The sequence below is a fragment of the Dermacentor variabilis genome, chromosome 4, assembly GCF_050947875.1.
Source record: "Dermacentor variabilis isolate Ectoservices chromosome 4, ASM5094787v1, whole genome shotgun sequence".
In the NCBI taxonomy this organism is placed as follows: domain Eukaryota; kingdom Metazoa; phylum Arthropoda; class Arachnida; order Ixodida; family Ixodidae; genus Dermacentor; species Dermacentor variabilis.
The window spans coordinates 56,055,200-56,075,212 of NC_134571.1; the positions used below are offsets into that span (position 1 = coordinate 56,055,200).

The window sequence follows — 20,013 nt, forward strand, 5'->3', positions numbered from 1 at the left end:
AGCGACTAGCTGTAGTGCCCTGGGGATTCGCCCTAAACCGGTGACAAAGCGGGAACGCCGGGTGTTCAAAGCAATCAAGCGGTGCCAGAAAGCGATGGCAGGCTTGCCCCCCTTTAGTCGGGCCTCTTCTTCGCGGCTGCTCAATCTAGACGGCTCGATTTATACCGCACGATCGCATAGTTTATCCGCAGGCACTCACACCAGGAATCCGTGGAGAACCATAAGAGACGCGGTGAGGTTGCTCGCATTTGACTATAAGCTTCGGCTTTAAAGACGAAAAGTTCCGGGTTTAGTTTGTCGAGAAGGGTCGTAAATCGAAGGGTGCACACACACGCACAAAAAGACAAAATGCATGAAAACTTTTTAATGGACCACGCTGCCTACGAGGGTTTCTTATTCCAGGGCTTCTTGAGTCTAATGTGCATACTGTTTCAGCAGATCCCAGTGGCTAGTAAAGGCATGTAATGTATGTAGTAAAAGCACCTAAAAAAAGTTAATTAGCAAAGCTTTGTTAATTAGTTTTCTCAGTGTATCTTAAGCAGCGGCAAATTAGTTCCGCCTCACCGTAGAGCTCGTTGCGAAGACGACATGTATCTTACGGTCAGAGAGCTTTTATAAAAACATCTGCATTGTCTAAAAAAAAGAAAAACGCCCTGTAGATGTAGCTTAATTTGTACTACCCCTACATATCCGCCAGTTGCCTGCTGTGTTCTATATATTACGCAGTGAAGCAATAAACGGTACCTAAAAATACCTGCAACAAGTTTAATCCTTTTAGAGCTTAAAGTTCTTTTATTAAAGCGAATCTTCATATGCCTTTCATTACGGGATTTCATTAAATCATATTTATCTAACTTTATTACGGGATTTGGCACGTCTGTTCATTCGGCTTGCCGGCTTGCCGGATAAGGTGGCCCGTTCCTGAGGATAGTGCCCCAGTAAACTGGGCTGATCCAGAAGGTGGCGCGATGGAAACTGGGCCGATCACGGAGGCAGTACAATCCGCGGTAACGTGGATCACGTGGATCACATAGTCGGTTTTCCGCGTCTTGCTCACTTTCCGGCACGCACGCAATCGCCATGCTGGAAAACGCACTGTAGAAGATGAACAGTGTTACAGCATTTAATGAACCACTTCACGAAAGCTTCGCTTCACATAGATTCCAAATTATGCTCTGGGTCTACATATATATTTTTTTCTTTCATAGGCGTTTTTCCTGTTGCCTTTTCACATAGGCATGAGAGCTGCCACCAGCGACCTACTTGTTTTTATAGTTAGAGGCTGTTTGGAGATCTGACTACTAACAGTAAATAGCGTAACAACGATGCAACAAAAAGAAGTAGAATGAGAGTATTCCTACCCCTTCGATATAGCTGTACAGAATGATAAGACAAAGTCCTCCTCGAGCGGAAAGCCTTCTTTTCCTTTTTTCTAATAATGTGTCGCTGTTTAGGAATCGACGCTTCTGGTGAAACTTCCGGATTTCACGTAACTTTTCTCTGTTCACCGAAATGTTGAAGACAACCGCATACTTTAGGGTGCTCGGTTTTACAAGGTGGGAAGTGACACACACACAAAAAAAGAGAAACAAATGTCGCACGCGTGATGGCGTGGACAACAATCAGGCCGTAGGTGGCAAGCAGTAAAAACATGCGTCGACAACACGAGCGAGGCAAGAGAAGTACATAACCGAAATGCCGCGCTTACCCTGAAGAATTCTTGCGTGGAGGAGTACCACAGCGTGCCGTACTCGACCTCGGTCTGCTTGGCGAGGTCGTCGGCCGAGTTGATGGGCGTTACCATCCGCTCGACGGTCAGGAAGGCGGCCAAATTGGCCGTGTACGATGAGATGATGATGAGCGTGAAGAACCACCAAACGCTGCCCACCATGCGGCCCGACACGGACCTGCGACGCGAGCGCGGCCATGCACTGCAGGTATGCGCTTCAGCTACCCTGACAAAGTGGCTCAGAAGCTCTGCACACTTGCGTCCTCACATTGAGATGTAGCGCGTATGACTGGCCATGACACCTCGCTTCGAGCGCGTCTCAAACATGCCTTCACGATGATAGAGAGTTTTAGCTTCTCCGGCACTCCGGTAAACGCAGGCGGACAGGGCGTTTTACCGGAGGGGCGGAGGCGTAAGCGTGAGCTGACGGAGCGGTGCTGCCACCCGATGGCGCAGGGCTCTACCAGAAAAGCACTGTGCAAATAATAAAGTAACCAAGTGCATTCGTTTCGTCTGCTGGTCTAAATTTTCGTAGTGGTATAGGTGCGTCCCGATTCGCCGCTGCAGAAAATTGCAGCAGCTGCCAAGTAGAAAACACTTGGTTGATGCAATATTAGCTCTGTCTTTGTCTGGTTCAGCTCAGCGCCAAAAGGTGACACACCACCTGTTTTGCCAGATGGGCGGGAGACCATCCGGTAAAACGCCAAGTCCGCCTGCGTTTACGGGAATACCGCACCTAGCAAAACTCTTTAATGTAGTTTTAACTTGTTCGTATACATATTACCCGTTCACGAAATACTGGGGACGCAAACGCAAGTAATCAGGTTGGCCGCGCCATCTTGTGGCGTAGAGTTGAACTCAGTAATACGCATGTATATTACTGCTGTGGCCAACCATATTGTATACTTAGATGTTGCTGTAAAGCGTAGTCAACGACGTAATAATTGTCGTCGTGCATTTGTTATTCATATCTTTATTACGGCCGACATGAGCTGTTTAAGGTAAAAGAAATAATAAAGAACTACGTGCAACTGCCAGAATATGCTTGGGCATTCAGCGTTTAGGCTGTGTTTTTTTTTCTAGGCAGCCAAGAACAGCCTCTCTGAAGTTGTGTCTGCCAACACTAGATCATAATACAATCGCCGAGGATTTCGGTACTCTCTATTGCGAAATTTGAGCGCAGCTCTATACGTGTTTTCATTTCGCGATATATTAGCTGGCGCTGATGATCTGTTTCGGGTGGCACGTTGAAAACCGAGCGAAATGTGGCGCGCCTACCTCGCTAATCGGGAGATCACGAGAGGCACCGCGTGGATGACGCGTGGCGTGATTCACAGCAGCCACCGCAGACAGACCTCCTCCGCTCATGCAGCGCTTTGTTGCCATACAGGCGACGTACGCTACTCTGGCGCCATCTCGTGGTCATCGTCGTCGCAGCACCCGTCTTGCGCGGCATTACGCTTCTCGCGCTTTCGCCATACCCTCCTCCTCCGCTTTCCGCCGTATGGTCTTGCTTTCCTCCTCCTCTTTCCTTCTCGGTCTCTCTTCGCTATCGCCGTCTTTAATCTCCCGCAGCGCTCCGCGTTCGCTTTCATCTTTCAACGTGCTCGTTCGCTCGTTTACGAGGGACAACGCCAACGCCGACACTCGTCGCAGGAACGGGCGCCTAACAGCGGCGCTCTAACATGGAGCCGACATCGCGGGCGGCGCGTGTAGGCGCCAAGAACCACACTGCAGGAATGATGTTTTTGAGTTAAAATCATTCCAGTGACGATGATTAGTTCCTGGACAATCAAGGTGATGACGATTATGATTTTCAAAAATTAACAAGCAATAGTACACCACATGACGAGTCAGACCATATGACCAACGCCCAGAACTGGGGAATTTTGAGCGAAATTAACGATATGCCTCCTTAACCTCCCAGTTTCACATTTTTATTATATCGCGTCTATTCCACGCGGTCGAGATGCCTTTCTGCAACTCCAGGTTTCATTTCTTGTTTTTTTCGTATGGTCAAACGAAGGTTGCAGTTTGTTATAATTTTGACACATAAATAAATACTACACAATATTTTTTCTACCTTTTCAATAAGAGAAGTAAACGCGGTTAGTACTCCTGGTATAATATCTTCTTAGGAAAAAGTGGCATCAAGAATGCAGATATATAAAAAAAGCGCACTTTTCGTCAATTTTCCGAAAGCATTCATGGCCGTTAAGGTGTTATAAGCAGGGTAAAGTAAGGAGGTGTCCCATTCGCTCCCACCAACAATTCTTTACAGTGCCTTTTGGCTTTGATCTCAACTAAATACACACAATCGAGACTAAGGAGGGTCTTGTGCTTACACTCGATCCTTTCTTTGTCTCCATAAATGCTTACGGATGACATCTGCGTCATGGAATGCACGGTCGTGCAAGAAGCAAGTTTATTGTGCCGGTATGGCGGTCCCATTATGATTTGTGTGGACGCTGCTTTCTCAATTTCAATAATCAGTTTTCAGTTTGTTCCAAGTTCTGCCCACACGGCCGCGAAGATGAGATTACACGTGATGTGCGCCACTTCTCCCCGCTTCCATTTCTTTCATATACTTACGTTCTCTGTGCAATCATGCGCTCAAGAAACCGCCCTATCAGCGTAGGCAGTATGCCATCTATCCATATTATTTTAGTTCAGAAAGTATAGATTACCATATTGTAAAAAAGAAGATAGAACGAAAAAGCGTGCCATCCTATATGGCATCCGCTTCGCTGGTTAGTTGCTTCATCGTTACTTCAGTGAAAAACGAATTCCCCTGAGAACTTCAGGAGCTAACCTAACTAGATTCTTGGCAAACTTGAAAAATCTATCGTATGCTTCTCGTTCTCCTAGTAGGTTCATGTGACTCAGTAATAAAGATAAATGTACAAGTAAAGCGCAGCGGCGGTCATTGCAGCACGAGAAACTGCTTCGAATAACCTCGAAAGTAAAATATAAATGAAAAAAAAAAACGCAGAGGGATACCAGCGCAGCTGGGGTATCTTTCGTGCCTTGTGCCTTCAAAACCGGTCATGCTCACCTGCACAATATTTATTTTTTGTACTGCGGTTTCTTCATTGCCAAAGCGCCGAAAACCAGCTACAGCACTTATGGATGTCGAAATAGAGGCATGTATTCAATTACTCTAATTAAATTGTCAACTCGCCTAATTACCTAAACGAGCTTACTCATTTAGAGTCCGCAGATGACAGGCGCGAAGGAAGGGCGTGCTATCGCGCAAGAATTCATAAACAGAATCTTCTGGGTTCTAATATATATGGTCGGCGGCTAATTCAGGCACGCTGTACCTACACCGCTCTCCTCAGTGGTCACCATTCTCCGCCTTGTCGTGTGACGTCCCTCAGGGCTGATACCTCTTAATGAAATGAGAAGCAGACACACTTCAAACTGGCGAAGACGTGTCATCCTTAGGCGGGAATCACCAAGATTCTTGCTTTCACCCTTGTTAAAGCTACCTTTGTGGGTAGTGCTCTTTGCACGAGGCACTGGTCAAGTTTTCGTACGCTTTTTATTTACTCAGTCCTAGTAGGAGCCTTAAGAACAGCGAATCGAAGCTATGCTACAAAGCCGACGGATGTAAAAGAGGGCGGAGGAAAGCGCGGCTAAGCAAAAAAGATTACCTTCCTCAGCGCTGGCAGACTGCTCGCACGAATTTCGCTGCAACCAGGCGAGACAGGTGTTACAGATAAATCCAATTACCAGCTGACAGTCACACTTCGCCTCTGCCTACGCACATGCCCGCCCACGATCTGGACTTAGAAGTGTCTGTGCATTGCGCCTCCAGATGTGGCACTGAGCCAATTTCGGCCACGCAGATTTGACAGCAAGTGTGCACGCGGTTGCGTAATTTAGTCGTTCCCTCCTCCGGCGTTCACTTCACCTTCGTTTCCTACGTTGCGTTGCCGGTGGAGATGTTGTAAGCGGTGGAAGCAGCCTGGTTTAGCCTGTCCGTGTATACAAGCAGTTTCCAGACTTGCTGTGAATCCACATAAACGCCGCGTCAGGAACACGATAATCCGCATCACTGTTGTAACCTAATCCGATATTGTGAATTATGCATTGTCTGCTCGATGGCTCCCGCGTAGTCGCTGTCATTCCAAACGGAAATGTAACTTGGGCGTGACATCAAAGTTCTTGTTGCACACTGCGGTTTCACAATGCGCAGCTTCATTTCAAACATCAAACGAAGTGTGCATTGCTGTCTGCTCATCTAAAGGCAAGTCTTATTCGCTTATCCAGGCAAATAGGCAAACCTTATTTTCTCTCCTACAAGTAACAACGAAAACTAATATGTTGTTTTATGCGTGGTCACCGTGTAAGAAAGAAGTCTGATATGTCAATATTTGGCGGGAAATTCTCTATCTTGTGACGTAAAATGTGCCAATTTGAACTTCTTTGAACTACGAGTTAGCACTTGGCGGCTTTTATTTACATTGTATTTCAATATTTTGTATTGCTTGCTCATATGTTTGTTTGTTTCTTTGAACTGGCCCATCACTACCATGTACTTTTCGCTTGAGTTAGAAGGCGTATCCAGCATCACACATGGCGCCAGCCTCTGGTAGATACACTTCAATTTAAAAAAAAATCAAATCTGATACACTACAGCAAGCCGCGCCGCCAAAGCGTGGCTCTGAGTGCTATCCTGGACATGGTCGAATTCCGCAAGAATGTCGAATTAGCCATTTTGTCAGCTTTGACTGGCTAACGCGCTGGATATGCCGCTTGTCTTTGGTTTAAAACGGTAAAACGGCGGAATTTGATGACATGGCGGAGCATAACAGCGTTCACAGTAGTGCCTTCATGACCAGTTAGCCTGCCATACTGAAACCTTGGTGTTGCGGCTTCGTTTCCTGCTGCCACTTAACGAGCCGAGTGGCTTTAAACACTAATATTTCGTGTCATAGCTAACCACGGAAGCGGGCATGGTTACCAGAAAAAGAAAGGAAGGAGGTCGGCGTTTCGATTTCTTCTGGTAGAAGCAGGGAATGTCTACGCCAAGTGAAAGCGGCACTCAGTTACCGACAGCAAGAAGACGCCTCGATCGATGCCCAGCTGAGGCTAAGCAGCATTGCGCTCGGTGAGTAATTTGTAGAGAGACCACTTGGGAACGCGTAGTGGCTGGTGGCAATCTGCTGCTGTGTAATATACTGTATAGCTCAGAGGTGTCCGGCTTCAGTGAGACACTTACGTTGTCCGTGGCGAGAGACGTCTCCGTCATGTCGCCTTAAACAAGAACTATTCAAATTACTATTCCTAGAGGATCGTGTATGTGTGTCTGTGTGTGTGTGTATGTGTTTGTGTGTGTGGATGAGGGGAGGGGGGAGGAGAGCCGGGGGTGAGGTGTTTAGGAAGACAATTGCGCTGTTGGTGGCTTCTATCGTGTCGGCGTAATGGGTGTACGACACACCGGCAAATGGTCGTCATCTTCGTCAACTCTTCCTGGTAGCACTAGCAGGCATGCAGGCAGACATACTGGAAGGACGACATGTTGACCGCGTGCGAGAGAAAGGGGTTGTGCTGATATGAGTACGAGAGGAAAGGGTACGTGTGTTCGAGGAGAAGGTGGCATGCACGGCGCGCCGCAGGTCGAGAAGCACCTTTACGGCTTTGCGCAGGAGGCTCTCTTCTCGGTGAATCGCAAATGACGCAAACCCGTGTGACGTTGGAAGGCGGCAGATGAGTATTCACTGCCGACTTCGCGGAGCACGGCTTTCTCGGTACGCAGCCGCGTCGCTGATGCGAGTATGCATCTTTTAGCGCGCGCCGAGAGCACGAATGATTTGCGATGTGGCGCGCGCGTAGCAGGCAATACGAGCCTAATGGAAAAGTGCGCCCGGTGTAGGGAACAAACGCGTTAAGAGAAGTATACGAGAGCCGACATATTTCTTTCACGGGGTGGTTTTCCACGCTACCGCTATTCGTTGTGTCGCTTTGGTTCTTGACCGGCTGTGTTCATGCGTTTCGTAAGTGACGCGTTGTAAGAACGAAGGTGATCTTTTTCTGCCCTGGCATATGGCAAGAGCGGGAATGGAGATGTCGGACATTCTGGGAACATTGTCCTAGACGCGTTATGTGTGCTTAGTCTTTGCGCTGGAGCAGTTTCTAGCTATTTAAAAAAAAAGAGGGTATTGTTCGCTTTGCTTTTCCTGCAAAGCGGCGAGAAACAAGCTGGAATTCTCTTATTAGCCAAAGTCCGCAAGTGCTTGTAGTACTAACCGTGTGCCTTATTTTGTATATTCTGTTACTCTGCGTTTGTAACCAACTATACAAAAGCTATTGCTAAATGCAGTGCCAGATAGCGCAGTATTGTATCTAGCCTTTGTTTCTTTCCCTTGTTGGCGAGTTTCCATTATCAGCAAAACTCGCGCACATTCCCAGTTTGAACTTCCCGTTTCGGCAGTATTGATATTTTACAGTCCCCTCAGTGACACCACGTGCGAAAAGAATTGAAGACTTACGACATGCTTATATCGACATCTTTCGCGCATTCTACTGATGTGTATGTCCCGAAGGAAAGGGAGACAACCACGTAATTATATAGCTAGAGCACTACGTGTTTGAACGATCACGTTCGCATTCAACGTGACGTGTCTATGTTTGAGTGCCTCTATTCGGTTGTTTTTAGTATCGTAGTGCCGTTTTTATTATTTTCCGTTGGCCACACTCACGCTTTCATTACTATAACGCATAGAGAAGTGATCAAATTCAAGTGGAATTAGAATGAAACTTGCACAAACTTGCTAAATGGGGGCGGTCATGCCTTTTCATAGCGTATTAGCTCAGCGAACGCTTCAACAGCCGCACTTCTATGCTTCCTGTCCGAACTTTTATTTTTTCTTATATTTCTCAGCTTGGCGCAGAGCACTTGTCGAGCAATAGCACCTGAATAAGATAAAGCGCTTGTCTTGTCTTCTCTTTCTATGTAGTTTTCTGCACGCGATATTATGAATCAGTTCCAACTCGCCTGGCTCGCCATATTTGTACAGCATAAAGCCGTCACGCCTCAAGCAAGATCCCGTTTAGGCCTAGTGCGAAGCATAGCCGCCCGTGCGGCAACCGTAAGGAGGTACTGTAGGAAGAGGGAGGCAAGGGGGAGAGGGTGGTGATGTGTGGGGTTGAGATAAGCACTGTAGAGGACAGAGACAGGTGGGGAAAGAGGGTGGCGGGTTGGACAGGTATCCGGTGCGGCGAGCAAGCGGGGTCGCCGCGCAGCGATGCGCTCATCATCACAGCGCGCCTCGCGCGGCTGCGGCAGCAGTCTCTCATCGACCCTGGACGGCAGTCTGCGGCGAGAATCGGGAAACCTGCCCCAGAAGCGAACACAACTTGCCTCCTCCGCCGTTTGATCAGGCCCTCCATCGCCACCTGCCTTCGCCTCTCTGTCGCTCCCCTCCCTCCCCCTTACCCCCTTCCTCCTCCTTGGCTGTCCCCACCTTCCCAACACGACTTCGATTCCAGCATAGCTCGAGCCGTGCGGGTCTTATCGCGTACCTCACGCGTGTCGGTCGGTCGGTGGCCACTGACAGCTGACCGGCTGTAACCGCTTCTCCGGTAGTTCGGCTACGAATGTCTTCGCCGCTGGAGGGCGGAAATAGCCGCGTCCGCCTCTTAGCGTCGCAGTACGTTACTCCCCCTAGAAGACGCCCAGGTTTCGCGAAGCGTGCACCACGCGGAGTGCGTTATGTAAGAAGCTTCCTGCATTGAACCCGAAGATGCAGCGTCAGCGTAATGATTTATGTTGGAAGCTAGTTCGCACTGGGATGGGTGCTCCTTTCGGTGACTTCGCCGCCGTGATAGCGCTGTATGAGTTCCGGTGTAACTAAAGTGTATCGAGCAAGAATTACCATATGTCTTCTTTCTTTCTTTTGACATCTTTTTTGTAGGGGCAGTGTAATTCCAGGGGAAGCTATCTTAACTTCGGACGCGTCTATCCCACCTTCCAGTGCATCTTTATTCCATTGTTTCTTTAATGGGGCTCTGATTTAATAATATGTGTAGACCTTCACAGGAACATAGCAGCTGTCCACCCGAAAATTGTCTTAAGAATACGTGAATAAATGAAGGGTAGCTGCTACAAAAATGTTTTTCTGCTGTGGGTACGTATACCTTTACAATGGTTGCTTCACAACGTGAACTTCCTAAATTTATTTAAGCACGTAACTCCTTCAGCAGCTGTAATCGCCATGACAATTAAGGTTAAAAAATACAGTTAAGTATTAAACCTGACTACGGTCCCGGCGCGTCTAGCATCAAATTGACCGCTATTCGTGAGCACATAATTCACGCTTGTACAGATCGATACCCATTATATCGCCATAACATCATTTATACTGGTGAATTTTATCTAAGATGGCACCAGTAGTAATGTCTAAGCAGAATGTACACATTTAGAAATCCCAAGGGAAAAAATAATTATTTTTAACAAAGCGGATTTGCGCAATTCCGACATTATTCCTGCAGCATCTGCAGGCTAATGACGAGCTGTATTTAAGGCTCTTAGATAAATAAAAAAGAACGATATCCGTGGTATTCATCACCATTAATGTTTCGTGCGATTTCAAGTGTGGGTTGCGGTAATTTGGCGGCTCATATTTTGCAATTATACTTATGGAGCCATAACTTCTTCAAATAAATTTGTTGCTCTTCTGGCGCGAACGTACGCAAAGGTATTGAGAAGGCGAGGAACTAAAAGACAAGCTAACATTTCAGAATAAAAACAAAAACAGCACAAGAACACGGTAAAGAACGAAAGAAGCAGACGGCGGTAATCGAGGCAACTAGAAGTTCCGAGGCATTCCGAAAAATAGGGACACGCAGCCGGCTTACTTGGTCTCGGACTAGAGAATCGAGCAGGTAAGGAAGGCACAAATTATAGGCGCCCAACACTACAAATACATTCTTGTTAGGAATCATATTCACAGGGAGCTCCCCTGTTTCACTTTTTATAGCTTGTAGTAAATAAAATGGAAGGCCGTAAGAGGTGCTCGAGCCTGACCACGCGCGTATTGAGCTGCACTTTGGCGATATCGGAATGGCGCGGCGTTTTCTCCTGAGCTATATAGCTACGGCAGCATACCCCGTCTTCCGTCAGTAAGCAGCAGCTATAATACGTAGCCTTGCCATCGCTCACTTTCCCGAAACTGCGCCAGTCTCCTGTTCATACCTCCCTTCCTGCATCCTATGGGGGGGAAAAAAAGGAAAAGAAAACGAAGCATCCTCGCCAAATGCGCCATGTCGCAGCGGCGGCGCCGCGATGCAGCAGAGCCTGTCAGAGCAAATCGCGGCCATGTCACGGCGCCTTTATTTCTCCCGTCCCTTTTCCACCCGTATCGCTCGCGGCCTCCACGGAAGCGCGCCATGGACTCTGTAGACCATATAGCCTTTGTTCATTTGCTAGCGCAGGGGGGTAGGGGGAATGAGACAGATCTTTGCCTCGGGTGCAGGTCTTTGTCAACACGCCTTCTATTCGCGCAACGGACGCATCGATACGCGTCGTTGGCTGTGTGCATACAGGATCCCTTAGCCTTCTCGTGTATTTGCTCCCAAACTTTTTTTTTTTTTCGTCCTGCCTCCTGTACTACAACTCCCTCGCGCATCGGCAGCTGAGTGTGCATTGGTGGCAGTGTTGCGAGAAACTTTAGAAATTGGCTAATATATCGACAAGGGCGATACCTTGAAGAAAACTTTCACCTCTCACAGCATTCTGGAATGTCGATCCCTCGGGATTCGGCACGTCGAATCAGCGAAGACGCAACTGAGTGCGGCGCACGCTAAATTGTATAGCCCCCTCGCGGGACCAACAGCTGCGTGTTTGTTATACATCGGAGCCGCCGCTTTCTCTCCCGGCGCATTTGCTGTTGCTGCTGCCGCCGTGGGATGTTTAAACGAAGCTCGGAGTTGTCGAATGCACGCCCCACCCTATTTATTCACGGACGACGAGAACGGTCGTTAGCGTGAATGCGCCGAATATACATTCTAGTGCTTAGCATATCGTGGGCCTCTTCGTGCGAACGATCTTTTTTTTTTTTTCTCCCCTTGTCCTTTTCTTTCTCGGCTGGCTGACACGGAAAGAAGCTTTGGTCGATTGCGCGTAGCCGGAAGTGTGTTGCTCAGACAATGTAAACAGACTCTGTAGCGGAAGCTTACTCTCCGATAAGTTTGCCTTCACTGGCACCGCTGGTAGTAGTTCTGCATGCGCGATAATTTTTTTTCCTCGTTGTGAGGGGCTGGCGTCTGGTTCGAGCGTCAACTTGGCATTTATGAAAGCCTAATTGCACGTGCTTGCCCTCGTTTCGCTTTTTTAGGGCACTTGTAAGCGTCTTACTGTTGGGATTCGTCAACTTCGTGCCAACATTTGCAGAGAGACTCACTCCATTGGGTACATAGTTGAACCAGTGACCGAGGAACAACGGACAAAAAAGTATTTCGCAAAAACACGTTCCTCTCAAGAGCAAGAATTTCACTGACACTGGCCTGGTTCAGGTATTCAGAAAACTTCTGGCAAAATTTCGCCTCTTTGACCTCTGACTGTTCGCTGTTTGGCGCAACGCAAGGCGAACCTGATGACTCCTTGGCCTCCAATTTTCTATTTTGTTCGGCATTATAATAGATTTTACTCTTGCCACACATCAGCTTCACGGCTAAGTTATAGCCATCAGCTGTCCGTCAGTACCTGCAGGAAAATATTCGTCACCACGGATAAACGTTTGGACTATTATGTTACTTTAACTTGGTGCGTTCTAACGAGCTTCTAGTATTGTCCTAAGAACGTTTGTTAAGGTCATATAGCTTGAGTGCGCAAATAAATACTTCGATGTTGAAGTCGAGTAGTGCTACCCTTCCTTCGCAGCTGATTTCTGTACTCTGTTTAACTGCTAAACCATACTATCGCTCCCACATAGTTATCTGTTAAACTGATGGTTTTTATCTTCGATGTATCCGAAAGTTTGTTCTGGATTTCCCTTTGTCTATCGCTTATACGCAACCAAAAATGTATTGGGGAGAGGACAGACTTTGTACGCCAAAGTCTGACGGAGGCTTATTTGCACGGCATTACAAGAGCGATCTGTCTTTGGCGCGTCCATGCTTGCAGCCTTTTTGCCATAAAACGTCACTCGACAATTACAGTTCCGTCGCAAGCAACTACCATAATCAGCGGGAGCTGCATAGTTCGGCATACAGCAGCGCTATCGCGTGGTCAACCACCGCTAATGTCTTGTGATATAGCTATACTCGTACATGGGCTATCGGCTCTGCAACACCTAGCGATCTCACGGCTACTGAGTTTCAACACAATGAACAGTGCCAACAAATATAGTTTTCTGCTCGACGTTAATCAAACAAATAATAGTAATAAAAAAACTAATACGAAGAAAAAGAAAGTGTGAAACAGGCTATTTGATTTCGCCCTGGAAGTTGTTGAATTCAGAAGCAGCTCGCTGGGCAAGCATTTTCAGGAATACTATCAAACTTATGTACGCCCACGTAATTTACATAACAATTTTCACAGAAAGATTGGGGGACACCAAGCGCAAGAGCGATTGGGCATTAAAACCATAAAGGGCGTGATGCTATATATAATGAAAGGGCGAGGTGAAAGAATTCACCAGTATCAGGTCTAGGCACAGAAAATCAGAAGAAATAGAGTGCTAGGTAGTCCCCTATAACTCAGCTATTTACCGACACGTAGTGTCAACACTTGGTGGCATCACCGCATGGTGGTGTGAGTTTCGTTCCATCTTTTGACACGAAGGTGATCAAAGACCCTGGCTCCAAATGCGTCTGCGATTCGCACGTACATGTGTCGTAATCACTGAAACTTCGTAATCATGGCAGATGAACATCATGTTATACGCTACTTTATAAAAGTAAAGGGCGCACTGCGTTCTACCTATAACCAGCCTTCCACTCAAACGTGCCTGAAACTTCTTCACAAAATGAGATAAGCAACAGATGTCACATTGCGTTGTCCAAAAGTGATAGCTGCAACTGATTTAGCCTCAGCTGCCTTGCTCTGAGGCGTGCCCAATAGATTTCGGATCTTCATCACGTTTCCTTGTTTGGAACGAAAGCGAAAGCTGTGATGCCTTTATGAATGCATTTAGCGTGCCGAGGGGCCTTCCACTCAAACGTGTTTCACAGTTTGCGTCTGCATAGCAACGGGAGATAACTAACGATACCTTTCAGTATTGCGTAGGACCGAAGACTATAAGGCACTTCCGGGGCGTGCTGTATCGCGGAGCATGCTTGTTAAGTGCGTGAACAGAGAGTTGAGAGGGAAGTTGTGTACCGTGCGGCACTCGGTGCGACATTGTGTGTGTATTTGTGTGGCGAGGGCCTGCGCGGGCGGCCTGTGTGTCCCGTACCTGGGGCAGATGTCGCATCCCTGCTGCATGAAAGCGCCCAGGGAGAACCAGAGACTGTTGTAGAGCGAGAAGTCGTTGGACACCGAGGGCCCCACGAAGGTCTCCTCGTAGCGCCACTCGCGCGGCGAGAACCGGCTGACGAGGAAGAGCACCACCGAGACGCCCACGTAGGCGAATATGATGCACATCCAGATCTCGCGCGACAGCGGGTTCATGAAGGAGAACACGCCGGGCTTCTTTTTCATGGGCTTCTTGATCATGATGCTGATGCCCAACGACATGAAGGGCTTGGTGAAGTCGATCACCCGTTCCCGGGCCGAGGTGATGGTCAGAGGCGCGATCGCCATGTTGGCCTCCTGGAAGAGAAAGCATACCGCGTGCGATGTGGAATAATACGTGAGACTCGCTCCATTACCGCTGACTGAATGCAACGAAAAAAAAATGGATCATGCGTTTGCTAATAGAACGCGTTTTTTTTTCTCGAAATTGACAAGGTGGTGAAATAGGTGTGAAATAAAATTTTGACGAGCCACCTGAAAACTGCCCACACAAGTTCCTAATGCATAGTACCATTGGAGAACTCGTAGCGGTTTTCTTTACAGTTACGTGGCACCTTTAATGTGCCTAAAGTGGTAGCTACGTGGCGCTTTAAGATACCATGTGCCTACGTTTTACTTAGCCAAGGAGTACCTAGCTATTTAGTACGTATCTAGGTGGTAGGTACGTGGTACCTTAAGGTACAATGTGCCTTAGGTACCTTAGGTACCTAAGGCCCCCTTAGGTACCTTAGATACCAGGGAGCTTCGATCTTAGGAAACTTAATGTCCCTGTCCCACGGGCCCCCGTAACCATCTGTGAACTCCGTAGTCTTCATCTCGAGGGTGACGCACTCGCTGTCACGCAATCGTCGATCCGTTGTTTAATGGAGCTTTTGGTCAAAGGAGGTCGGCGATCTCTCTCGGCAGCTGTAGGGAGTACTCCCGTGCCCGTACTTGCTGTTGCAAAACGGAGAATTTAACTATTATTTGCATTAAAACTAATGTTGCGTGTGCTGAGAACATTTCTGTTGAATTACATAAAAAGTTCACGCACAATTCAGCAACATTTATGCTTGCTGCTGCACAATACTCTCGACCTATAGGTCGCTTGGCGCCGTTTTTCTCGTCTCGCAGGGCGTTTGTTTACACAAACCCGACACAAGCGGGTCGAGTCGGCTTGTCGGGCGGGAATATGCCTGTCGAGTTCATGTAAACGCTTGCCGGTTGGGCTGATCAAGCGTCGAGTTGAGCTCAGTCAGCCAGCATGGAGTAGGTGGTAGCTACGAGCGTAAGTAGAAGTTACATTTTTGTACCTTTACAAAAACCAAACATCGCTGAATGAACGACAGAAAGCTGAGCTAGTTGGTAAGGATTAATTATACAAGAAAAGGTGAGGCGTGCAGACAGGACACAAGAGAAGCGAAGTGGACGGCGTTCGTGTTGTCCATTTCTATTCTCTTGTGTCCTGTCTGCACGCCTCACCTTTTCTTGCATAATGAGCCGCTGAATGCGCCTCTGGCGGTTTCTTTTAATAAATATCTGTTGGCCCTCTGACACTACCACAACTTCCGTGAGGTTAAACTCCCGTGGGGAGACTGGCGCTCTCTTATCCTAAAGGAGTTCGTGCGTGCCCATGTAACACGGGTATGAGGTACCGCATTGCTCCAAAGAAAACCGCTATGGGTCTTAACATATTGTGACTGACGCAGCGCAGCCATGGCGCTTTTCCGCCAGTAAATGCGATTTAACTACATAAGGGGCTAGCATGTGCTAACAGCTGGCACAGGACGCGGGTAAATGGAGATCGCTGGGAGAGGCCCTCGTCCTGCAATCGACATAAGATAGGAGGAGGATGAGCGTCGATAGTGATGATGTTACTGTCGTTGCTGTTGTTGGCGGGGATGGTGATGTACGAGCTAAGGGTACTTTGACGGTGCAGCGTACGAAGCACTCACTGTTGAATCTTCGTTCGCTTTGCGGATTTCCGCAGAATTCATTAAACTTATCACTTCATTGTTTTCGATTCGTTCGCACTCGCCCCGCCACCTGCTGCACTACTGGTGAAAGCCGGTGGCGTAGATCTAATCCTGCGAACCGTGGCATGCATAAAAATAATTTACGTTTCTTGATTTCTTTCTCTGTTTCTGTACCGATCATCTTTTAAATTTTTGACTTGCGCACATGCCGCACCCGTTGGGTTTTCTTATGGTGACATTTTGAAGCTGAACTATACAGTATATAACATATTTATACTTCAGTTACTAAGCGCGCAGCTTTTCAGGCAAAATATATTATTCTAACGAGCCCGTTGACCGTCATCAGTTCATGCTGTTCATGCGCACTGCCACGAAAGCTCTGCGAAAAGGAAGGGAAAAAAAAAAAAGAAAGGCATCTCGTCGTTTTCCGCTCGCTTAGAGCTCTTCTTGTTCGTCGATTTCTTGTACGAGCTGATTACACTATCGCAAAGTTCCTTCTACATTTCCACTGTCGTCGCTGACGGAGCGTATGCACTAAGCATGTATCGATTGAAGACATATGGGGCGTAAATTCAACTCGCAGCGGGACGCCTGAAGTATACGAATGGAGAAAGAAAGTAAATAAACGATGCCATCAACGGCGGGGATGCATTAAAGCTATTGTGCAAACCACAGCGGGCGCCCGAAAACGAGAACAAACTCCCCTGCTGCCCGGATATGTTTTCACACGCACGTGTTCAAGAAATCAATACTTTTCAACGAACAATGGGCAGAAGGGAAGCTTTAAGAAACGCAACAGTTCACGCTCCTGCTGTTTCTGATGTTGCCTCGTTTTATGGAAGGACATTCGTGCGTGGGCAGGGTTGGGGATGGAGCTGAGAAGAGAATAAGTTCTGGTTTTCCAGCTATGGGGGAAACAGCGCGAGGAGTGGAAGCTACGCTGGATGGTGGCACGATTGCTTGGGCCCGTCATTAGGGTTGCCAGCCGCCGTCGCTGTTATAATTTGGACGCTTGCTCTCGTTTCATCAGACGCAAGGACGCAATCGGAAAGCCGAGACTCTCTCGTAAGAGCCGGGAAACTAATAGCAGCCCGTACGCGTTTTCTATTATTATTTCATTTTAGTTCTCGGCGTTCTAGCTTTCGTTCGCGGCTGCCAAGCCGAGCAGGCCCGTTCTCGAGACTCGGCCTCCTCCCACACAGCCTCAACCCCATTTCGTTTCCTTTCCCATCAGTCTCCTTTTTCACATGCCTCTCAACTAAACAGTCTCGAAATGCGCGTGCGCGTGTTCGTCGCGAATGAAATGCCTCGCTTTTTCTCGATGCTATTGATCCGTTCCTTTTTGCTGCGAGGTGGAAATAATAAATGCGAGATGGCATAGCCTTGGTGGTTTAAGCCGAAAGTGTCGTAACTTCAATGTCGTTCGCAAGGGTGGGGTTGGGGGGAGGTGTTTGAGACGGGTACGCACAACTCGGAGTGGCTAGAGCGCGCAGAGGGGGGGGGGGGAGCGGGGAACGGCGACGGGGACGGTTGCGTGCTCTTGTCGGTGAAAGACATGTCTCGCCACAAGGCTGTCGCCGCGCCGTGGCCGTTCGCATGTACAGTACGTTCGCTCGAAGAATCACGCAATTTGTGCAAACAAGGGCTTCCCGATGCGGGCGTAATTTTTTACCCCAGTGCGTTCCGCCCGAGCGCTATTTATTTGGTTTTTATTTAATTCGAACTGCCTTTCCTCCCGCCTCCTTCCTTCCTTTCCTTCCTTCTTTCTTACTTTTCTTTTATTCTTTTTTTTTTTGCTTCCTCTTAGCTTGGGAGGCCCGCGGTCATGTGAGGATGTTCTGCTCCATTATGCTAATTACACTTGAGTGTAAGGCACTGTGCGCGCACCCACGCACAAACAGATTTAATTAGCGGGCCCCGCAAAAACTTTCATAATGAAGAGAATAAAGCGAAAAGAAGGCGGCGAGGAGATGGAATTATATTTCAGGAGGGTGTTGGAGGGACAGAGTGGTGAGGATGTGTAGTGCAAGATAAAATTGAACCTCTCTAGGCAGCTGTGAAATTGGAATTTCTCGACTGTACAATGATGGGAGCGCACGCAGCTCTTCCATTACCGGGGTGCTATATTCACCTTAGCTCTGTTCGGCACCGTACATTGTCACACGGACGGCCGTAATTGTCTTTTGTCAGCGGCCAGACATTACGATCCAGAGAAAGGCTTTTGATATTCAGATGATGCGATTTTGGCACTCGTGCTCACAGCGAAACGAGGGTCACGGAAGGAAATGTATACTGGCTGGTCTGTATAGCCAAAACGGCGCTTCGAATGAAACACAGAAAGCGCATGCGCTATTGTCTGATGCAGGGACTGCGAGTTTAGCGCACACCGAATTCGCTGAACGGCTTCACCTACGTAACGATTAAAACTTTTGCTCTCCTTCGACGGGAAGAGGTAGCAAAAACAGTCGATCTTGTTTTACGTTTTTTTGAGACGCGTCTCCATGATCTCCGGCATCGAGCTTATGCTACCGAAAGCCACCCGAGCGTTTCAATAACTTTCCAAGCACGCTCTACACGGCTCTAGTTTGAAAAGTTTTGTTCTCTCGAATCCGTTGTAGTGGGTATCATTTCATTCGCTGTAACAACTCGTCGGCTCGCGTTCCGAAAATAACTTATGCGCGGCTGGACTTGCTAATCCGGCGCTTGAATCCTCGTTAAGCCATCAAATCTCACTTCTCTTTCACGGGGGCAAATCCCACGTTCTTGCTTCCGACGAGAGTGCCAGGAATCGCAGCGCACCCGTGCCGCAATTTCGGGGTGGCGTGAGGCAGCCCAAGTTCACAATCATGACTAAGAAGACCCGCCGTGGTTGCTCAGTGGCTATGGTGTTGGGCTGCTGAGCACGAGGTCGCGGGATCGAATCCCGGCCACGGCGGCCGCATTTCGATGGGGGCGAAATGCGAAAGCACCCGCGTGCTTAGATTTAGGTGCACGTTAAAGAACCCCAGGTGGTCAAAATTTCCGGAGTCCTCCACTACGGCGTGCCTCATAATCAGAAAGTGGTTTTGGCACGTAAAACCCCAATTATTATTATGACTAAGAAGCGTATATGCCGTACGTTCTCGCCCCTCATCGACGACCGTGCAAACCAGCACTGATTACCGCGCTAACTTCTGTTTAGTTTAATAACGCAGCACCACGTAGCAGCAGATGGATTATGAGAAGCACCGCATGGCTGAAAGCCGCTAGTTCATGTTGAACATCTCTATACGACGCGTGCCTAAGCTGTACGTGAGTGAGAAACTAAACTGGGGACCTCGTGATAAGTAGCAGAAGAACATAGCTACTGAGCTGAGACTGCGGCGTGTTTTAGCTCTGAAGCCAGAGAAGTTCCGATCCCCAAAATTTCTATCAAGATTGCCAAAGACTAGTCCTTGCTTGTTAAAGCCGGAATTCTCGTCGCATTGCTCGCTCGAAACGAGCCACGCCCGTCAGCTCATTCTAGGACATGCAGCCGCTTGCGAATTTTGAAAATGATATATACAGTTTACCTGTTGCTCGTCCATTTGTAAACAAAGAACTGAAATAGGGCGAACTAATTTCTTCAGCTTACTCAAGGGAGGCTACCTTCTTGAACTTCGGATTAAAAGCAGTCACTGGCTCCTGTGAAACAGAGCGATTCGTTGCAGAGCACCATAACTAGTAGAAACGACTGGTAGGAAATTAGTTATCGTGATGGAAGCAAGACACAGGGAATCCTTCAGGGACGAATTTACAGATGAGTCAAGGCGAGGTGCACCCGCCGTGGTTGTTCAGAGGCTATGGTGTTAGGCTGCTGAGCGCAAGGTCGCGGGATCGAATCCCGG

General features: G+C 48.1%; 1 protein-coding gene across 2 annotated transcripts in view; it reads right to left on the reverse strand.

The window, feature by feature from the left end:
- The window catches only part of LOC142579190 (glutamate receptor 1-like), a 266,702-nt gene that overhangs the window by 14,940 nt on the left and 231,749 nt on the right, over positions 1 to 20,013 (reverse strand). For both annotated transcript variants that reach the window (XM_075689158.1, XM_075689159.1), the window contains exons 11-12: positions 14,134 to 14,489; positions 1,709 to 1,907 (exon numbers count right to left, since the gene is read on the reverse strand). In XM_075689158.1, coding sequence (XP_075545273.1) covers positions 1,709 to 1,907; positions 14,134 to 14,489 — 555 coding nt within the window. The remainder of the gene's footprint in view (positions 1 to 1,708; positions 1,908 to 14,133; positions 14,490 to 20,013) is intronic.